General features: G+C 50.8%; 4 protein-coding genes and 1 pseudogene across 4 annotated transcripts; 1 reads left to right on the top strand and 4 right to left on the bottom strand.

Moving 5' to 3' along the window:
- Positions 1-320: 320 nt before the first annotated feature.
- SAPIO_CDS6461 (uncharacterized protein) lies at positions 321-2,751 on the top strand (the record flags this gene model as incomplete). The annotated part of the gene is made up of 3 exons (XM_016788554.1): positions 321-490; positions 547-1,894; positions 1,987-2,751. The coding sequence occupies 3 exons, from the start codon at positions 321-323 to the stop codon at positions 2,749-2,751; spliced, it is 2,283 nt and encodes a 760-aa protein (XP_016641845.1).
- Positions 2,752-3,430: 679 nt separating this feature from the next.
- On the bottom strand, positions 3,431-4,072 carry SAPIO_CDS6460 (Uncharacterized protein; the record flags this gene model as incomplete). The annotated part of the gene is made up of 2 exons (XM_016788553.1): positions 3,431-3,647; positions 3,726-4,072. 2 exons carry the CDS (start codon positions 4,070-4,072, stop codon positions 3,431-3,433), a joined length of 564 nt encoding a protein of 187 aa, XP_016641844.1.
- A 3,408-nt stretch (positions 4,073-7,480) lies between these two features.
- SAPIO_CDS6459 lies at positions 7,481-8,308 on the bottom strand (annotated as a pseudogene; the record flags this gene model as incomplete).
- A 1,054-nt stretch (positions 8,309-9,362) lies between these two features.
- On the bottom strand, positions 9,363-10,929 carry SAPIO_CDS6458 (uncharacterized protein; the record flags this gene model as incomplete). The annotated part of the gene is made up of 5 exons (XM_016788552.1): positions 9,363-9,585; positions 9,647-9,880; positions 9,945-10,050; positions 10,150-10,841; positions 10,919-10,929. 5 exons carry the CDS (start codon positions 10,927-10,929, stop codon positions 9,363-9,365), a joined length of 1,266 nt encoding a protein of 421 aa, XP_016641843.1.
- Positions 10,930-13,730: 2,801 nt separating this feature from the next.
- Positions 13,731-14,675, bottom strand: SAPIO_CDS6457 (uncharacterized protein; the record flags this gene model as incomplete). The annotated part of the gene is made up of 2 exons (XM_016788551.1): positions 13,731-14,112; positions 14,215-14,675. The coding sequence occupies 2 exons, from the start codon at positions 14,673-14,675 to the stop codon at positions 13,731-13,733; spliced, it is 843 nt and encodes a 280-aa protein (XP_016641842.1).
- Positions 14,676-19,092: the final 4,417 nt, after the last annotated feature.

Here is a 19,092-nt window from a genome sequence, read left to right as displayed (position 1 = left end):
GGATTGGCGCTTCAGAGCCGGCCACGTCAATCATGACTGAAACTGAAGATAACTACAGGGATTGATGACCGAAAGGGAAATTGACAATGCACAGACATTTCCCGCAGCCTTCTCAAGTTGCAGTGGGAAGACCGAGTCCCAGGGTCCAGTTTCCTCCACGATGGATTTCACTTCAGAATCCAAAGTGTTCCGTAGTCGATACGCTATGACTGTGATCACGACATCTACAGAGTCCAAACAATATTCTCTAAATCTTTTAACGCGAGCCCGTGGTGCAGCGCGGCGAGACGAGCCAGAGCACGCCAGCAAATGAACCAAGCATGTCCACTCCGACCCGCTTCATCAGTGTCAATGGCCAGGCCGCTCGGGCGGAGCGGACTTCAGAAGCGAAATGGGCGGAGCATCGCGCCGAAATCTGCGACCTATACGAAAGAATGCTCATAGAATCTGTGGTCGCTACCATGAGAACACGGCATAATTTTCAAGCAACGTGAGTGGAACAGTCACTTGAACCACCTCTACAGAGCGTTCTAACTGGCGGAACAGCCATCGACAATACCATTACCGATTGAGGAATTGGGGTGTCAAGAAGTACAACACCAATACTGCCGTTACAACACCCACGGGGAACCATACACTTGAGCCGACTGACGCCACTTCCTCGGGTGAGGTTGACAACAGCCACAACCTGCCCTCAGATCGCGGGGCCGAAGACACTTCAAAACGACGAAGGAGTGCAGTTAGTTTCCAGAGTATGTCCAGTGCCGGGGATAATCAGACACGTCCGTTGGCAAAGAGAGGGAAGATGGATACAAGCCCTGATCATATCGCTATGGGTCTTGCTCCAACCGCAGAAGGCACCGAGCCCCCACGACCTGGGACACCGTCCAGCACATGCCGCCTGCGGGTGAGAGATGAAGTCTTCTCCGACATCTCGGACCAACTTCCTGCTTCACACCAGAAAACGCTGGCGAGCCTTTCACCCCTTGACAGCGAGACAGCCCTACCACTGCCGGGAGTCGAGTTAAATTCCACTCCGATCACCGCACTACCCTCAGAAATTGTCTTCTTGAAGGCCGAATCGGAAAAATTCCAAAAATTTCTCGAATCCGCAGAAGCTTTGAATGCCCCGGCCATCCCAGTCCCGAGAATACAAGAAGAGGCGCTGTTCCTTGAGGCCAACTTAATGTCGCCTTACGGCCTGAAGTTCATGCAAAACCTATTGACTGTAGGTCCAGTGCGCGAGCTAGACTTCAACCTTCCAGTCGACACGTTCTCCAGGAAGGACCTTGAGAGCATCAAGCGCGCTGCTGATTACCTCGCAGTGCTTGGCTTCGGAGAAGAGGCTTTTGAACTCTACACATTACTACTAAAGCGCTACCTGTCAGATTCAACTTATAGGGATACGAGCTATTGGTATCTTGTGACCCAGAGCGTCAGGGTAGCTAAGAAACCCGCACACGTCGAGATTATTCACACTTTTCTTCTCTCTCAGCTGGATGGGATTCGGAGCTCTCAACCTGCCAAATTAGCCGATCTCTATCAGTTCATGATCGATATGTTCCTCGCCGTCTGCAACCGAACTAGGTCACCGTCGGAGATGAAGGATTACCTCGCCCGTGCAACCGCGTGTCTGCGCGAGAATCCCAGTATTGGGGAGCAGGGACTTCCAAAGGGGGATCGGTCGTTGGATCTGCCATTCTTTCGGCAGGTCCTCAGGATTGCCATAAGCTGCGACCTCAAAAACGTGAAGAAATTCTCGCTCCCAACTTTTGATGCGTCGTTGTATCCAGCCAACAAGCCGAGGGGACAAGTTACACTCGAGGAAATTTTCATCCGTCGCTGCCCCGGCCCATTTGAGGTCGGGCCAGATGATATCATGCACAATCCTTGCGTAAGATCTTGCCTGAGTTGGTGCACGACACAACTCTACGAGCTCGACTCAATACCAGCACGGTGGTTGAAGGGCGTTATGGGTCCGCGAAGGAAGACGTTGCTAGGTCTTGGGCGACGGCCAACGGGCTCTTCGCCGCCCTCTGGGATCACTGGATAACCTCCGCGGATAAGACGCATGTTTGGATGACGCAGACCGAAAGAAGAATGGGCATTAGCCCCTGCGAACTGCTCCTCTTGATATCTCGGTGCATCCACCAGGTCGCTGACCACGCTTGGGTGTTCTTCGGCGAGCTCAAACTCTTCAGGGACGCGGTGACCAGCCTGTCCATCGAACCTGATCGCCTCCTAGCTCTTAGGGTACTGAAGCAGTACGTGTCCAGGCATACCATCGTTACCTTGCCAGATTTTCTACTCGAGGCTCAGAGGGGAGCAAAATCGGACACCTTTTCACACCTCAAAAAGGCGCTTGGGATCAGCTTTGCGAGACTTGGTCAAGCGCGGTCCTCGCGGATCCCATCAATCATTTACTCTCCGACTGATACCGCTGTTGCTGCTAGGGATCTTGATGCCGCCACTTTGCTCAGTTCTCAGGCGTCTACGACGACATCGTTCAACAGTTTTCGCAAGACAAAGCTCGCGGTCGAAAGGCGCCTGCGAGAACCAAACGGCACAGCACCAGACACATCTGCAGAAAGTACAGCTGAAAACTCATCGGGCAGATTTTCTCTCGCTGGCTTGAGCGATCTCAGTGATAGATTCCTAGAGTCGCTGAGATTTTCGATGAACAGCGTCAGTAAATATTCGTCGATCCGTGAAAGTGTGGGAGAGGAGGTGGATATTGGGGAAATGATTTAACGTCTGGCTGTGAGGATATCGAGTGAGGGTTGAGTATTAGGGCAAGGGTTCTCGTGCACTGAATCACATCACGCAGGGCGTTGGTGCTGTACATTAGATATAGAACTTGTCGTTTGTATTAAAAAGGAACGCCTCTCAATAGCCTGCATAAGGAACACTGAGGGGCCCTGCGTGTCTCAAATATCAGCTGAGATCACGTGAAAATTCATCTGGCGCATCACACGGACCTTGAAAAGCCTAGTACTTTCGATTCGACCCGACAAGTCAATGCGAGCTTAGGACTCATTGTCAGAAGCTGACCGTTTTGAAGACCCAAGGCGGTCAGGTATAGTAGAAAAGGATAAATTATAGTAGATTATATATTTTCCTATTCCCCGCTTAATTCCTCTTACAGGGGCTTCACGTCCGAACAAGTATGAGCCGAGCTCGGTCAAATTCCACCGAGCATCTAGTCCAGTTACGTTGTTTTCTTCTCATTAAGGATAATGGGCAACTGGAGAGGGGAGAATGGGTGCATTGATGTAGTTTACTGAGTATTCGCAAGACGTTGACGAGTTACAGGAACCCTCGGCGTACGTTAATTACCTGCAAATTGTATCCAAAAATTGATAGTGAATAATCACATCCAAAACCGTTGATCTTTCCCGATTGTCGTTCCACCCCATGTCTGTCACAGCCCTTACTCGAGAAGAGGCAGATCTCCGCGGGCCTGGGCTTCCTGGACGAGCTGGTTGTAAATTGCAAACTTCTCCTCGTACTCCCGGACAAGGTCCTCGTCGTCCCTCTTGGACGCACCGCTGCCACCGAAGGCGCGGACGGCGGCGTAGTAGACATCCGCAAGAGCTCGGCAAATTCCTTGCAGCGCAGAGGACACAATGGAGCATTGGTAGTAGAGACTTGGGAACGGTAATAGAGTTAGTAATTTTATCAAGTATTTAAAAACGGGTGGGACAAATGAAGAACTATATACGCACTCAGACTTGAAGTTGTTGTCGATCCTCAGCCTGTTGTCACTGGTGAAGCGGCTCTGGATCTTATAGTTCCTGTAGCCAAAGTCGTGGCGGTAGCAGGCAGGGACGAAGGGGAATCCGAAAGGGTTATCGGGCGACGACGAGCAGCCGTCAGAGCTCCAGTCGAGGTTCGAAGGGTTGCGAGCATTCCTGCGGGAGATGAACGAAGGGAGGGAGAAGCTGAAGAGGAGCTGGTCGGTGACAGTGTTGGCGCTCTGGCGCTTGGGAAGGGCAACACCGGCTTCACTGTCCCCGGGGAGGGCGAGGGCAGCGGCCTGGGCAATGCAGAGGAGAAGAGGGCTGAGCTTCATTGTGGATGAGGTGGCCTATAAGCAAAGCTATGTAACTCGTCAAATGTTATGGGCTATCAACTGGGGTTTGTCGCGATGCTCTGTATCTCCTTGGATGCAAATCGGGGATTCCAGAGCCTACTTATAGACCACAATCCCACATCCACATAGTCTACTCCCGCAAGTGAGCCAAAGGCAAGGTCTACATCGAGCCACCAACATCACCGACGGAGTTACCAGCAACCAAGGAAGCCTCACAGACCTACCTAAAAGAGAACTCAGGTCCGCAGCCATGTGTCCATCCCCCCTCCCGATCATGAGCTAAATTTCATGACGATTCAACTGCGAAAAGCAACACGTTTGTAAATCATTGGGCTTGATGCTGTGCCGAGCACTCTGTCGTCTGAGGATGACATGGTTTACCCTTCCATCTAGACAGAGGTCTCATACTGCCCTTGCAGTGCACGGAAGGCAACTAGAACAATGGGTTGCATTGAGAGTTTCGATCTTTCCAAGTCAAGATGTTTTCTCCTCCGATCGTAGCATCGACGAAAAGCACCCTAGGTTTATTCAATTACCCCATGGCCAAGCCGTCCGTCAAATGCGCGAATTCCCCGCCTGTGGCTTGCAATCAATGCCGAGCTGTCAAGCCTGGACCACATGCTGCAATCTCTCGAATTCTATAGGGTGGACACCGCGATAGTCTGCGAGCCTTTTCCAACTTGGATACCGAGCCAACGAACGTTGCCCTGGATATTTTGCGTGCCTAGAAATAGTTGACATGCAGGTGTCCTGCCATTCGGTCAAGCTTTTTTTCTCTCAATTCTTCACATGAAGGTGGGGGAGACATGGATGCTGGCAGCCACCTTTCATGGTTAGATCCATCCAGGTAGTCATTGCGACTTTGCGAGGAGCGGAAAGCGGGAGAGACGGCCCCACCCGTTCTCCAGAGTCCAGACTCGGCAGGTCCCTGAAGAATGCGCCCCCACGCCGCAGCCAACTCGCTCACTCGTCGATTGTTGTGCCTGACACTTTCCAAGTTCGCCGTCCGTGGAGTTATTGGAGACTCCTCTTGTGTCCTCACGCACTCCTTCTGGATAGCACGTCAAAAATCGGGAGGGTTTAACACTCATGGGAAATTACTTAGGAAGTTAGGATACGTGAATTCATCTCTGCCCGGACCCTATGGATCTCCGGTGCATACTGCAGTAGATCGGGATAGCGGATTGGGGTTTCCACCTGGGAGCTGTCCAAAAAGCTGGAGGATGGGAAATGGATAGGAAATATGACCCCAGGACAAGCTCAATCACGGGGACAACGAGGACTGGGGCAGAGTAGATACGTCTCGTTGGTGGGAACAAGGGGTATTTGAGGAGTCTGTCAGCTGGAGTAGTGCCCTGCGTGAGAGATTAGACGCGAGTCCATTATTTGATATTTCATCCAGTGATCAGTGGTGAGAGGGAATCGACTGCCATCTCCAAGAGATAAGAGGCCACTTCAGGTTAGGAATTTCGAATGATTAATATTATCACGCTATGCCTGGCCTGTAATGGTCCAGTCTTCCTCGGGTCTCCAAAATGAAGACGCGTGAAAGCTCACAACCGCCAACCACCCTCCTTTATCGTCGCTGTTCGTCGGCGCATTTTTTGCAGATACCGTCCTGCGGCCAGATGACCTTTACATATGGAGCGTTAAAACACTGGTGGATGGGGTCGTTGCGAGCGTGGTGGCAATAGCTTTTCAGAGTTTGGACATAGTGCCCGCATTCCCAGAGGAATCTTTGGTAATCGCACATCTGTAGTTATGTTAGTATTTAATCTTCTAGCTTGTGGTGTGGGGGCTCAATGCATGCCTTGATATGGTGGTGTAGTGCGCTTGAGGTTGGATTTTCTTTAGTAGCAGTAGTCTAGTTCCGGAGGTGGACTGATTGCATATACCGAAGGTCTGCTCTGAGGTGTTAGTTGGTGGTATGTAGCTTGGTGAAATGGAGTGGTTGTGTAGACCAACGTACTAACCGACGACTGTTAATAGAATTTGTTGATAATTTGCTTGTTGGGTGGGATTTGAAGTCTAGTTAGGAGGTGTTAGAAGGAATTCAGAAGTTCGATATTGCGATCCTGGTGGGAACTGAAGCTTTGCTTCTTGATGGTGAGATGTACTTGGAGTTTTTGTGTTTTTGAATGAGGCGTAAAAGTGTTTTGTATATCTGCGTGTTTCTGGCGAGAAGGAGATGATGTTTGGGAGAGGTCACTAGAATATACGGGTATTTATATCGCTTGCTATCGTTGGATGTGAGAAGGAATAGTTGAATATAGAGGTGTAAAGTAGATGGGATATAAATCTTGTGATGAATAAGACGGGACAAGATAAGAAACACCCTTATTCTAATCCCAATACCTTTTCGAGGTGAAGAACATCGCTACTTATAATAACGCCAGTGGTTGTTGAATTGCTCTGTCAATATAGTCGGCAATGAGTTGCGCTTATAGAATAAGAGATTGATACGGGGATCTCATTCTGGGAGACCTGGTTTATATGTATGGAGTTCATGACTTGGGAGTGGCGAATACGGACTTCTGATAGACTTGCTTTATTGAACGGCTTGTGACTTCCCGGCGAGGGCCCGAGTACATTCTAATTGGCTTGTTGAATCCCTGTGCTAACCGTCGCTTGCAAAGGCTCTCAATATTGCCATGGTAACCGTCGTATGCAGCCAGACTACCAAAAGTTAAGCCGTTGTAAATGTGCCCTTCTCTGCTGGGCTTTGTTCGTCTTAAAGCAGACATGCAAGCCTGTTGCAGCCCAAATCTTGCGATTCAGGCCTTGGCACTATCGCCGCTGTCGACCGGGAACTAGTTTCGATGACCTGACTCACAGAAAAACAAACTTTAAAGAAGCGTGAACTGATCAATGGACGGGATTCGCGCCGGCATCTCCGCTAGTCGCACAATAGAACGGAGTGTTGTGTTCCAAACGACAAATGGTACTTTCAGGCCGTCATCGTTTGATTCTTCACTTATCAAACGGCTGCTCGAAGTGAGTCAACCATGAGAATATACGACTGGGCGTTGAATAGCCGCGGGCACGCGGTTCCTTGTTCCTTTTATCGGAATAGTGGCACGGGGATAGCAGGCACGGGTATGAGGGCGACGCGCAAGAGCCATTCGCGACTTTGGGCGCGGAAAACCCATGCAAAACTGTTCTATTTATGTACGGGAACTAATCTTGCGGCGCCTATGAAGTAGAATCCCGTACTTATTGCCTAACAAAAGAAATCAAAAAGAAACCACGGAAAAAGAGAGGTCAAAAGATCCATCTGCTTTTAACTTGTTTATATGATAACTGGTTGAATGATATTATATACACGTTCCATCACCGCGGAGAATATTAATCCACTCTTCGACAGTTACTATTTTGTCCCAATCCCAGTCAATTCGCCGAGGCTCTGTGTTCCAGCAACCACTTCTGTGCGTAGGCCACGGCGTCAGAGATTTCAAAGAGACGCGTCTCGGCAGATCCGACTTTGCCCCTGAGCACCGTATTTGCTTGTTCGAAGTCGGCCCCAAGTTCGGTAAATGCGTCATCCGGAATATCAGTATCCTGAACCGTTTTCCACTCGCGGCCCTTCTCGGTCATGACAGCAAAGGAGTTGGATTCCATCGGCATCGGAATGCGATATTGCGCGAGATGAAATGATGTACAACGAGCGAATCCAACTCCTAATAGAAGGACCTTTGCTTTAAGCTCCTCCAACCGCGCTAGGGGACTCTGCTCACCCAGACGACACTCCCACGCATGGCCGTCCGTGATGTGTTTCGCATTTGGTCCAACTGCTGCGAACGAGGTCTGAGGGTGTGCGCTTCGAAGCGCTCCCGGCCAAGTCCGCACCGTCTCGGCAATAACACCCATAGCTCGCGTGCGGCTAGTTCGAGGGTCGTACGCAGGCAGGTCACTCCTGATCACGGGCCACCAATCCTCCGAGATAGGCGGTCTGCTCCATTCTGACGGTTCCGAATTTCCAGCTGTAAAGGTTGGCACGACGAGGGTACCCGTGTCACCCAGGACGTCCAAAAGGGCGAGCACGACTGCTTCGGCGCCGCCGCAAACCCAGCCGTGGGCTTTAAGGGATGAATGCACGAGGAGAGTATCACCGGCGCGGACACCGAGCTCTCGGAGGTCGTCAGCGAGAGTGGATTTGGTGTAAAACGGGCCAGTCAACCGCGTGGGTGTTGTTATAGATTCGCGAGAGAAGCTCATGTCGACAGATATATTAAAGCGGCTAGAAATGTTGACTGGTGGTGGTGATGGAAGAGTTGAACTTCGGCCATGAGCACGCGACCCAACTTATAGCTTGGACGCGAGAGTGTGATGATGGAATTCGCAAGTCCCGCAGGAAACCGAGGGCCAAGTTCCAACATTTGCTCCATGCGGCGTGTGACGTGGCTCACCGATTCGGACAAATTGATTCGGCTGCCCGATGCAGAAGTACTGATTCAATGAGGCAGCTCGGTAGATTCTTTTCGCCCACAACGGCCCACAAACACGCGCACTTCAACACGTACCTGAACCGCCTGCTATTGTTTAACTCGTCGCTATTCATAGAGCAGCTGTTCCTAGTCTTCCGCCAGGGGTTTGGCGATTTCAGCGCATTAGTTAACGCCGGAGGGGCTTGGTCACAGCTTTACAAGCGCACTTAGCGCTGATGGAATACAACGCAGCAAGGGCGCATGGTTTAGTGGTATAATTCCTCTTTAGCATAGAGGCGGTCCCCGGTTCGATTCCGGGTGCGTCCAGCTTTTCCTTTGCCTCTTTTCTCTATGTTGGGTTTTTTTTTCTCCTTTTTTTTTTTTTTTTTTGTCTTTTGTTGGGTGCAGAATAAGGAATATAATTTGCGGGCGTATTTCGCATTTATTTCTTTACATATTTTTGGCCCTCTTTCGTTCTGGTTTCTATAAGAGACAGAGAACGGGATCGTTTCATCAATCTGGAGCAATTGCTGGGACGAGTTCACGCTGCCAGCGTTTGTTATATAGAACATCTAGACATTCGCCTCCGACTATGGCACAAGAGTGACCGCCCTAGCTTTTCCCATATTAGCCTCGTTTAGAAAATGCGCACGTTCAAGCGATCTCTATTGATCGCGTTTTTTGGACGACGATAAAAAGTCCTGGAAACTAATGGTACAAGTGGTTCTTGAGACTCTTAGTTTGTCTCATCCAAAGACGCAATAATACAATATGGAGGAGGAGCATCATTGATATCTGCATGTACACAACTCTCCCCACCTAACATACAACCATCCCTTCAGTTCCTAATTCATGTCTCCAGTCCTAGGACTCTCTTTTTCGTCGCCGCGTTCCCATTTGCGCGATTTGATAGGGTTGACGTGCAGGAGGTACATAGTATCAATCTCCTCGAGGCTCCGGTTCTTCGACTCTATGAGGAAGAAAAAGACAATGACAACGAGAGCCGCGCAGCAGCCCGCGAAGACGAGGCCGTAGAGATAATCGATGGCATCCGTGATGAAACGGGTACTGCGCTATTGTTAGAAATTGACTCAAGTTTTCTATAGCCCTAGGGATATGAACGGCTTACAAAAAGGAAATCATGAAATTCCAGAACCAGTTAGAAGCCGTCGCCAAAGCCATGCAGGGCCCGCGATATTGCGATGGGTACAGCTCTGCAACGACAGCCCAGACCAGAGGTCCCCATGTAGAAGCAAAAGCGGCAATGGCGAGACAAGAAAAGGCAATCATGACGCCGCCGGGTCCAGGCGTATTCATCGGATTATTTAAATCCAACGCAAAATGCCCAACAAACGCATATACGCTGCCAGCATCATGTTAGTTAACGGGGGATCAGCTCGCTAGTGTAAGAGACGTGACTCGCTCACAGGAAACACATCATCATCCAGGCAGCACCTGCCATGAGAGCCTTCCTCCTCCCCACATTGGCGACAATATAAAGCCCAGCAATGGTGCAGATGACGTTGACCGAGCCTAGAATCAGTTGAGTAGTGTAACTGTTACTGATCCCTGTGGACTGAAATGCCGTTGTACCGTAGTAGAAGAAATAGTTGACACCACAAAGTTGCTGACCTGCCTGCAGGACAATACCAAGAATCGTGCGGTAGAACATACGCGGGCCGGTAAAGATCTCGTACCAGTCCGTTTTTGTTGCCGCGTTTTCCTCGTCGAGCTTGGCTTGGATGTCCTGCATCTCCTTGGTGACGGTAATGGAGTGTGGATCTGCGCCGGCAAGGCCTGCAATGGTGTAACGCGCTTCTTCGACACGGCCCTTGCGGTAAGCGTACCGGGGACTCTCCGGGAGGAAGAGTATTCCAGAAGCTAGAAAAAGAGCCCAAAGAAAAGTGAGACCGTTCGGAATCCTCCACGAGGCAGAGTTAGACCGAGATTCGGTGCCCCAGTCGACCATCTCTGCGGTCCAGATACCCAGAGTGACGAAGAGCTGGTAGCAAGCCACGATGACGCCTCGGAGGATGGCCGGACTGCTCTCAGACTGGTACATGGGGACCAAAACTGAAAGAGCCCCGATGCTAATACCCGTGGTGAAGCGACCCATGGCGAACTGTACCCAGTGGCTAGAAGATGAGATCTCGATGATTGTCCCGATCCAGGCCCAGAGGGCAGCAGCCGAAATAGCATACTTGCGACCTATGACGTCGGCGAGCTTTCCGGATATCAGCGCCGATAAGACAACCAACACTGAGCATTCCAACGATGGTCCCCTGGCGGGCCGCGCTAAAGGTGGAGGAGCCATCGGGCTGAAGCTGGCCGAAGCGGCGGGAGTAGTCTTTCATGAGGAAGAAGCCGGATATTTGACCACTGCAGGAGTTGTCAGATTTACCACGGTCCCATTGTAGCAAAAGACTAAGGAAAAAAAAATGAGAGTCGTACCTGACATAACCGAACATAAAGCCACCGATACTCGCGACTGCGCCGAGGAGGCAGGCGAGAAAGGTGACTTTTTGCTCACGCTTTACGGTTCTGCCAACATGCTCGTCTTCGTATCCGTTATCCCGTGGCGATCGATTTATTGTTGATGGTGATGAATTTGCCATAATTCGTCGCCAAACGATAGATTTATCGAGTAAGGCCAAATGAGATTGCGTGTTAGATTCACCCAGCTGAGATCAAGGGACGAAGTGAGGAATGATGAGGAGGCAGAATATAAATACCTCCATCTGGAGGTAGAAGCCTTTGCTAATAAAGAAGGGGACTGAAAATACTACGTTGTTTTGCCTGTCGTGAGAGGACCAAGTACCGTCGTCATACGAGTAAACCCAAAGCGTGTCCTCATGCAAAAGTCGTCGCTTACCACTGACGGGGATACCCGCACACGGGAAAGGTTCAACGAGAATAACTTTCCGATACTCCGGAAAGTAGGAGGAACCCAAGAACTTGGCCACATGGGCCGACGTATCTTGACCAAGAGGGGAGCCTTTGCCGCTCCGGATTTGGCCACTTTTATGGGGCGGTTTCGGGATTTGAGAAGGAAACTTTTTCCCCGTCAGGGTTTAGTGCCGGTCTAAACACCTGGATCAGGTACACGGCGGACGCCATGAGCGTGTCCTGGTGGGTAACAGCGGCGAAAATATTCAAGTGACCAAGCTGGAAAGGCCAGGAACTTGCATAACGGTCGGCGCTGGTGCCTATCAGCAACAGAGGGGTACATATCTCAAAGGAAGTTTGCAAGAGAAGATCTTTTACAGCAGTACGCGCTCATCTAAGCCATGGCTTACTCTTGATTGTCTGTCGCGAGTCAGCCGTCTCTCTTTAATTCGTCCGCATCTGAACCTCTTCAGAATACAGAAAATTATCGGCCCGATAGAGAAGGGTGTGGGGGAGGTGGACAGGTAGACATCCACCATTGATAACCGCGCCCTCACCGATGGACATGACGCATAGATACGAAATATCACCCGAATGAAAGCAAAAATGGGTTTCCCATGGTCACGAAAACAAGGATAAAAGCGCAATGGAAAAAGAAAAGAGAAGCGTGTTGTTTGGTCCAACTCGGTCCCAATCCGCATTGAGAGGAATGACCCAATAGGGAAAGCAAAGAAGGGCCAAGGTTGAACCTAGATTCTCACATTCTCGCCCACTGCGGATTGAGTTTGTCGGCAGCTCTGGAAATAGAAGGGAGGCAAGGATCGGCACTAGACGTTCGCAAACCTAGTTTCGACTGGTACAGGAGGGGCCTAAGTTCAAGACACTGTATTGACTCGGATCACGTCTAAGGATATTAAGGCGAGATATAAGATAACGAAATCTGGTCTTGACGTGAAGGCCCTCCGGTCTCCGCTTCCCCGAGGGAGCGTAGATGGAAGCCACCTTGGCCATGGAAACCGGACCGATGAACTTTTTTTCTTCCCGCGCTAAGAAGCCGCAGTTGAGTTTAGGTTGTTGACTTTAGCGTCGGCGGCTTGTCTATGCTCCCGTAGGGACCGAGGCGGAGCCGCATTTCAAGTTCAGGGTCCCTCGGCTTGTAGTACCATGAGCTTATTTTGGTTGCTGGATTGCCGACACGATGGAAGCCGCCACACTTTATACAGCAAATATGTTCACGGGACAATGGATAGCACAGGCAGACTACTTCGTACATGGTACCGACTTTGGCGGCCACGCTCGGACCAAGATGTAATAGAATCACGCGCCTAGGAAGCTCACCACCAATAATGCCCAACCAGTGAATCATGAATGTGGAAGACAAAGAATAAACACTAAGTGAGAGCTCAACCAGCCCTTTGGAGATCTTCCCAAGAGCCGGGGACTCTTCTATCATACCTTAATACGGGTCAAGAATGGTGCGAGCCCCAGACCTATGCCGGTCTCATCCGCGGGAGTATGTCGAAGTTTGCATACCGGCCGACCTTTGCCAAAATCACCATGATCCTAGGGGAGCACCAAGCTGCCAGATCCAGCCTAGTGTTTCTAGATGCTGACAATTCTGTGTGGTGTTCGCAAACATTTATGCCTGCTCTGGTTTCTTCCCTCGCCACCGGTAGTTGTGATATCGAGGGGGATCCACCGACGACTGAGGAAGATGCTTTCCGTGATAGCTTCGTTGTTCTGGGAAGTAGTAGCTAGGCGTCCGCGTTCGCGTCTGGGGATGGGTGGTGATCGGAATCGGAATTAGGCGTGAGAAATGGCGGCAGTATTGAGACGCTGTTTCCCGGCCCAGTTCATATGCGAGGTATCTATATTTCAATGAAGTTGGACTGACGATGGGCAGTAAAGAAGGAACTCGCAGTCAGAGATGGTCGATGCCGCGCTGAAGCGAAATTAGTTTAACCGTTCCATTAAACACGCTCTCGAGAGAATCGATTTCTTATCATAGGGTCGTGTGGTCACCTGGTCCCCCAGTCTCTTTCCATTGTATCAGGGAGTGTTTATTTATTCCAAAGAGTTGTACGGTCCTGCCCTGCCACCCTCCAGAACGGGTATTTGTTGTCTCGGTAACCTCGGGGGAAAAGCAAGAAAAGAGAGGGGAGACAAAAGGAGCAGAGAAGAAGAAAAGGTACGGGTAGAGTCCCCCAGCAAGTCGCCGTCTCCCCAAGCGGATAAAGCATTCTTCACGAATCCCAATCGTAAATACCCCGACCATTAAACTCCCAAACAGTAATATAATATTTACAGAGAAACTTCAAAAAATGCCCCTAAGAGCAAGGCATCACCTTCCTTACGTCATTCCCACAATTAATGGCAAGCCTAGGAAACGAGTCGCTCGACACGTTCCGATACCTCTGCTCACACCAGTACCCCACCCCTGTGGTGGTGTTCGCGCAGAAGGTGATGCAGCAGTTCGTGTTGTTGGGAAGCCAGACGTAGCTGAGGGCATCGAAGCCAAAGTTGTAGAAGCCCTCCCTGCGGTAGATCTCGCCGACTTTCCCCGTGAAGTTGACGCCCGAGAAGGCCTGGAAAGCGAAGCGCTCGACGGGGACGGTTTGGTTGTTGAGGAAGGTCACTGAGGGGCTCGGGGCGCTGGAGGTTTGGGAGGCAGTTGAGGAGGGGTCCGAAGTTGTCGGCGTAGGTGTGTTGCTGTGAAAAGTCTCTCATCTTAGCATCAATCGATGATGGGGGGAAATGCGTAATCCGGAGGGGCACTTGGTGGGAAGTGTGTGTGTGTTCCAAGAAACTTACCCAGTACCGTCTTCCGCGCCCTCCGCATTGCTCTTGTTCTTCTTCGACAAGCCGCCACCGAGCCCTCCTCCCAACGCCGCAGCAAGAATCACCAGAACCACGACGACAACAATGAAAAACACCTTCTTCTTCAGCCCCAAGATCTTCTTCTCATCGGCCACAGGCGGGTCGGTCGGCGACCGCCCCGCGAGTCCCTGCTCCGCGGTCTCGGGCGACCTCGTCTCCCACGGTATCGTGTTGGGGCTCATGCTGGACGGAATCGTCGCAGCCGCCACCGCGGGTGTAGGCGCATACTCGCTCGGTAGCTTGGGCGCATCGTCGACGAGGACGGGGTATTTGGGGTCTTTTTCGCCGAGTTGCGTCTCGTATTGTAGAGCGGCTTCTTTCGGGAGCGCTTGCGGAGACTGGTCGGGGACGACCTCTGGGAGGTTCTCGTCGGCTGGCAGATTCGACCTGTCCATGCCTTCGTGCCAAGAGAATTAGGATCGTAAGCAAGGGCAAGGGGATTTCGAGTGGCGCTGGAGCTTGGGCGTCAGAGCTTTTTGCTCTAGGCCCCGATGCGGTAAGTTAAAGTGTGGAGGGCTTCCGATTGCAGATTCGATGATCCAGGGTGTGTGTTGGGATTGTGTTTCCCTTTTCTCTTTTTCTGAACTTGCCAGGGGTTTTGTTTGTTTTTCACATTGCAACGACGGAAGGGGAAATGCGATCAATTGCTCTTTCGCCTGCGTTCTCTCCTTTTCGGGAGTGGCAGAGGGCTGTACATGCCACCCGTGAAACGAAACAAAAATAGCAGCCAGGCAGGGGTTATTCTGGTTCGCACGCACCCATCGACCCTTGCATTGATGGAGATTTAAGGTAATAATCTATGAAATTTGACGGGTGGAAGAAGAGGTAAATAACCTGTCCTCTCTCTGTCTCTGAACACACGCAACCTAGAAAACTTCTAATGACAGAGGAACTGGCGAGGACACAACAGCAGACCCAGCAGGACTCTCCTGTCGTATCCCTCGCACCAGTACCACTTCGTTGTCCTTCGCGTAGCGAACATGTCACTCCTGCCGCCTTCTGCGCCCCCTCATGCGTACCTCGTCCTCAGTACGAAGTACAGACCGTTGAAAAACCTGCACTGTAACTCTGCAAATGGAACGTCGGAGCATCTTTCCCTAAATGGGCCAAGCCTCGAAACGAAACGAGGAATAAGACGGAGGGACTTTTCGCCTTTTCACTGGGAGCTCAATGTGGAACCTCTCGCCGTGCGGAGCTTCGCCATTGGATGGACGGGATATTGGAACCTATTTATCCTGCAGCGCAAGGTGAGGGGCCTGTATGCAAATTTGTGCATCGACTCCGTGGTACGAGACTCGTCCTTGGTCAGATTCGAATGGATGCTGGTTGTCCCAGGCCTTCAGGGGTTTACCTAGTTCATAGCGAGGGTGCTTCTCACCATTCACGGCGAGGAAGGAAATCAAATCCAGGATTCGATCGATCCTCGTAGGATCTCCGAAAGAAATATCGGGCAGGCAGCCCACTCAGTCCAGCCCTATGAATGACACAGACTGTCAGCTGGAGACATGGTGGCGTCAAGGATGCAAATGTGCGGTCAGCCAATAATTGATCGGCATTGACACGTTCCCCCTTGGGAAACCGAAGCCACTGAGATCACAGCATGGGATGCCATTGTAGATTTGTAAACTGCGAAGCATCGATCAAGTACTCCGTATTCGGTCCGCGTCGATCTTTTTTTCGAGGCCTGCTCTCCCCTCCTTCGTAGATTACAACACTCAGTAGAGTTTATTGGAAACCTGCTTGAGCGGTTCCGCCGTATCTCTCGCATTGATTTCCGGAATCGAGGGAAAGAGAAAAGATGCGGCACAAGAATAGAAATTGATCTGCTGGAGAGGTGGCGCGGCGAGGCGATGCTTTATTTCTGGCAAGAAATTCAGCCAATATCGAGCCGTAATGTCAGTGCCAGGTACCAATTCGTCTTTGAACCAGATTTGGGGAAGCACAGCATCTCGGCCCCCAAAGGAGCCAAGCCCCATGCTAGGTCAAGTCCACCCTCCAAATCTTGGCACTTTATTAGCGTGCTGACCCAGATGAGAGCGTAGTGTAGTACTGGCGACATTGCACTGCGATGCCTGCCTCTCTCTTCTGGCCTTCCTGGGACAGGACAGCTAAGTTGAGTTAACCTTCTTGAACGGGAAGCAGCCGAGGCGGGTACTAATCTACGGAGTACTAGGGACCTATGACACCTGCCTGAGCTGTCGACATGCATCAGAATTGGCATTGGTCGTAACGTTATGCCGAGGAATAATGGGCTTCGATAGGCCCTTTTGATGGAAGTCTCACGCATCGATCGACATAACGTTGCTTTGCGATGATGTCGATCGAGTGGCTCATCTTCAATGCTCGAAAAGATGATTGCCTTCCGCATCAAGGACTTTCCGTGCGAAATCGTCTTGGGGCTAACACGGATACTTCCAGGGAAAAGATCGACATGCTGACCGAGTTTTCTAGTTTTGACCTTGGTCTTTCTCATAACCGTCGCGATGAAGCAGAAAAGAGTCTTCTTGTAGATGGTATCTCGCCCTTTTCCAACGAATGAGGGCCTGTGCGACCATTTTCGGCCCCGGGAGAGCATCCTTGGGGGCGGTAAGGTTGATGAACGTCTTCAGGATCAGGGGTTGTGGCGAGCGAAAGCTCTTCTTGTGAGAGGTCCTATCCTTAAGCGCATCCCCATCGCAGTAGGAGCCTGAAGAAAGGGAGTGGCATAGTAATGGTTCAAAGAGGACTGAGAATCATTGAATCTTTGAAGTTGAAATTCGGTGTTATATATATATATATTTTTTCTTAGGAAAAAGAAGAAACTTTAGCGCCCTGGGAAGGCGCGCCACCGTTGGCAAGATTCCTTGTTTGCTCCGGTGTTGTCCCACATGCGAATCTAGACCGGGAATGCCGATTGTTTCATCACCTAGACAAGGATGCCGACAAGCAATCAATCGACGAAGACTTGATGCATTTTTTTTTCCAGGTAAACATAATATTCTAGCCATGGCTACACCACTCTCCGGGGAGCATTTGTAACTCAGCAGCTCACTTCCTTCATTCATTTCCATAATCCTCTCCTACTTCCAGGGGAAAACCCTGGTCCTTATCTGAACGTGTCTTTTACAATTGACCAACTGCAGACGATTTCAGCTAATTCAGGCCCGGCTAAGCTCTCTGTTCACTTTCGGTGTTGCACTACTTCTTTGCACCCTGATCACCCTAGTAGTAGGAATGCGACTCCTTCTTCATCGGTTCAGAGTCTTCCTGAACCCAATTACATCCACTCCAGGAGCTATCCCTCTCCCGCGCATCATTGGGCCGTATGGCTCACTGAAGCGAGTTGCCAGCTCTTCCCTGGTGACCTGATTCCGAAGGCGGATTCCCAGCTAAGTGAGGGTACTCAGGAGCCCCAAGCAATCCAGCGACAAAATCCTCAAACGGCCGTGCTCCAATGCAGACGGTAGGGCCGACCTTCTGCCGTTGCTCAGCAGGCAAGCTAACAGATTTGCCACCAAGGCGCGTCCTCAAAGAGTTGCTCCTTGCCGCCCTCGCTGGCCTGACTGTGCCGTCATGGGAAGTAAACTCTGGTATGTTCATTTCCCCGCCATTTCGCTTTCCTCAGTCAACTGAAGTTTAATCTTTTGGTTTAATCGATACAATGCCTTAGCTCCATCGCCGACTACACCCGCTGCTTAGAACTCACATATGACTACGATCAGCAACATGGTCTGTCTCTGCATTTCTCCTTTCTAGATGCGGCAAATCTCCTAGTACAGTCTTTCGATTATCCTCGGCAGAAGCTAGCGTCATGGCTCCTGTTCCAAGGGGACCCTACACAAAGGGAGTGGCGCGTTGGAGTGACTCTTCTGCTCTCCACCACCTCCTTGCAAAACAGGTTCTGTAGTGTCAGCGGCCTCTAACCGTAAGCCAACGAAATGCCCTGTCGTTTCGAAACTCCTAGTAGACTACTTGATACAATTTAGGAGCGATGAGTCGACTCACCGCATGACCGATGAACGTAGGCGGAGTAAACGCGAGTGCCAAAGGCAGCCCGATCAAGACCTTTCTGAATGCCTTCATATCAAATGCATCCCCCACGCTTCCAAAACCCCCGACGTTTATATAGTATTGCCTTGAGCCGTCCATCTTCCTTAGGCCCTTAGAATTAAACTAGTATACCTGATTGGATGCAAACGTGCCTCTTTGATCCATATATAATAGCTCGGAATCCTTTCGCGTCGACAGTTTAGTCTCCAGCGAAGGAGTTTGCCTGGGGCACTCGGACGGGGTAATATCCCGCCTGTAGCCGGGCGGCCTAGCGGCCAGTAATCGAACATTGAAGTGGTTTCGGCTGAAGTTGTCAACAAAGGGGGTACAAGCCAGTCGAGTTCTGGATAGAGCAGTATCAAGTGTCGTCTCAAAGTCAAACCGCGTTTTGGCCAGCGCCCCGAGACGTCATGGGCAAAGCAGATTATTAATTCCGCGTCTAATCCTTTCTTTTGTATGAGATCTGCTCTACTGGATCACTGTTGCGCATGGACGGGGACGATCAACGGCTCAATGTACTGGTCGAAAAAAATCTGGGGTCGTTTCAGAACTCGAGACCTGGATTTGATGCGCCAGTTGTCTCGCCCTGGTCCTTGGTACTCGACAGCACTCTTCAGATGGCGCCTTGGCAGGGGCATTTGGGAGTGCCGGGGTGCCGGGACACTGGGCAGGATTGGATCTAGAAGCATCGTGGAAATGTATAAAACGCGTCAAGTGGCCATGGAGTGGGATGTGCCAGTTTTACTCCTTCCATCTGGTCTGTTATTCGATTCCATTTCACTT

The sequence above is a fragment of the Scedosporium apiospermum genome (genome assembly GCF_000732125.1).
Source record: "Scedosporium apiospermum strain IHEM 14462 chromosome Unknown SEQ_SAPIO_0103, whole genome shotgun sequence".
NCBI classification, from domain to species: domain Eukaryota; kingdom Fungi; phylum Ascomycota; class Sordariomycetes; order Microascales; family Microascaceae; genus Scedosporium; species Scedosporium apiospermum.
Note: the sequence above shows the minus strand (reverse complement) of the source record. Positions and strands in the feature narration are given on the sequence as shown.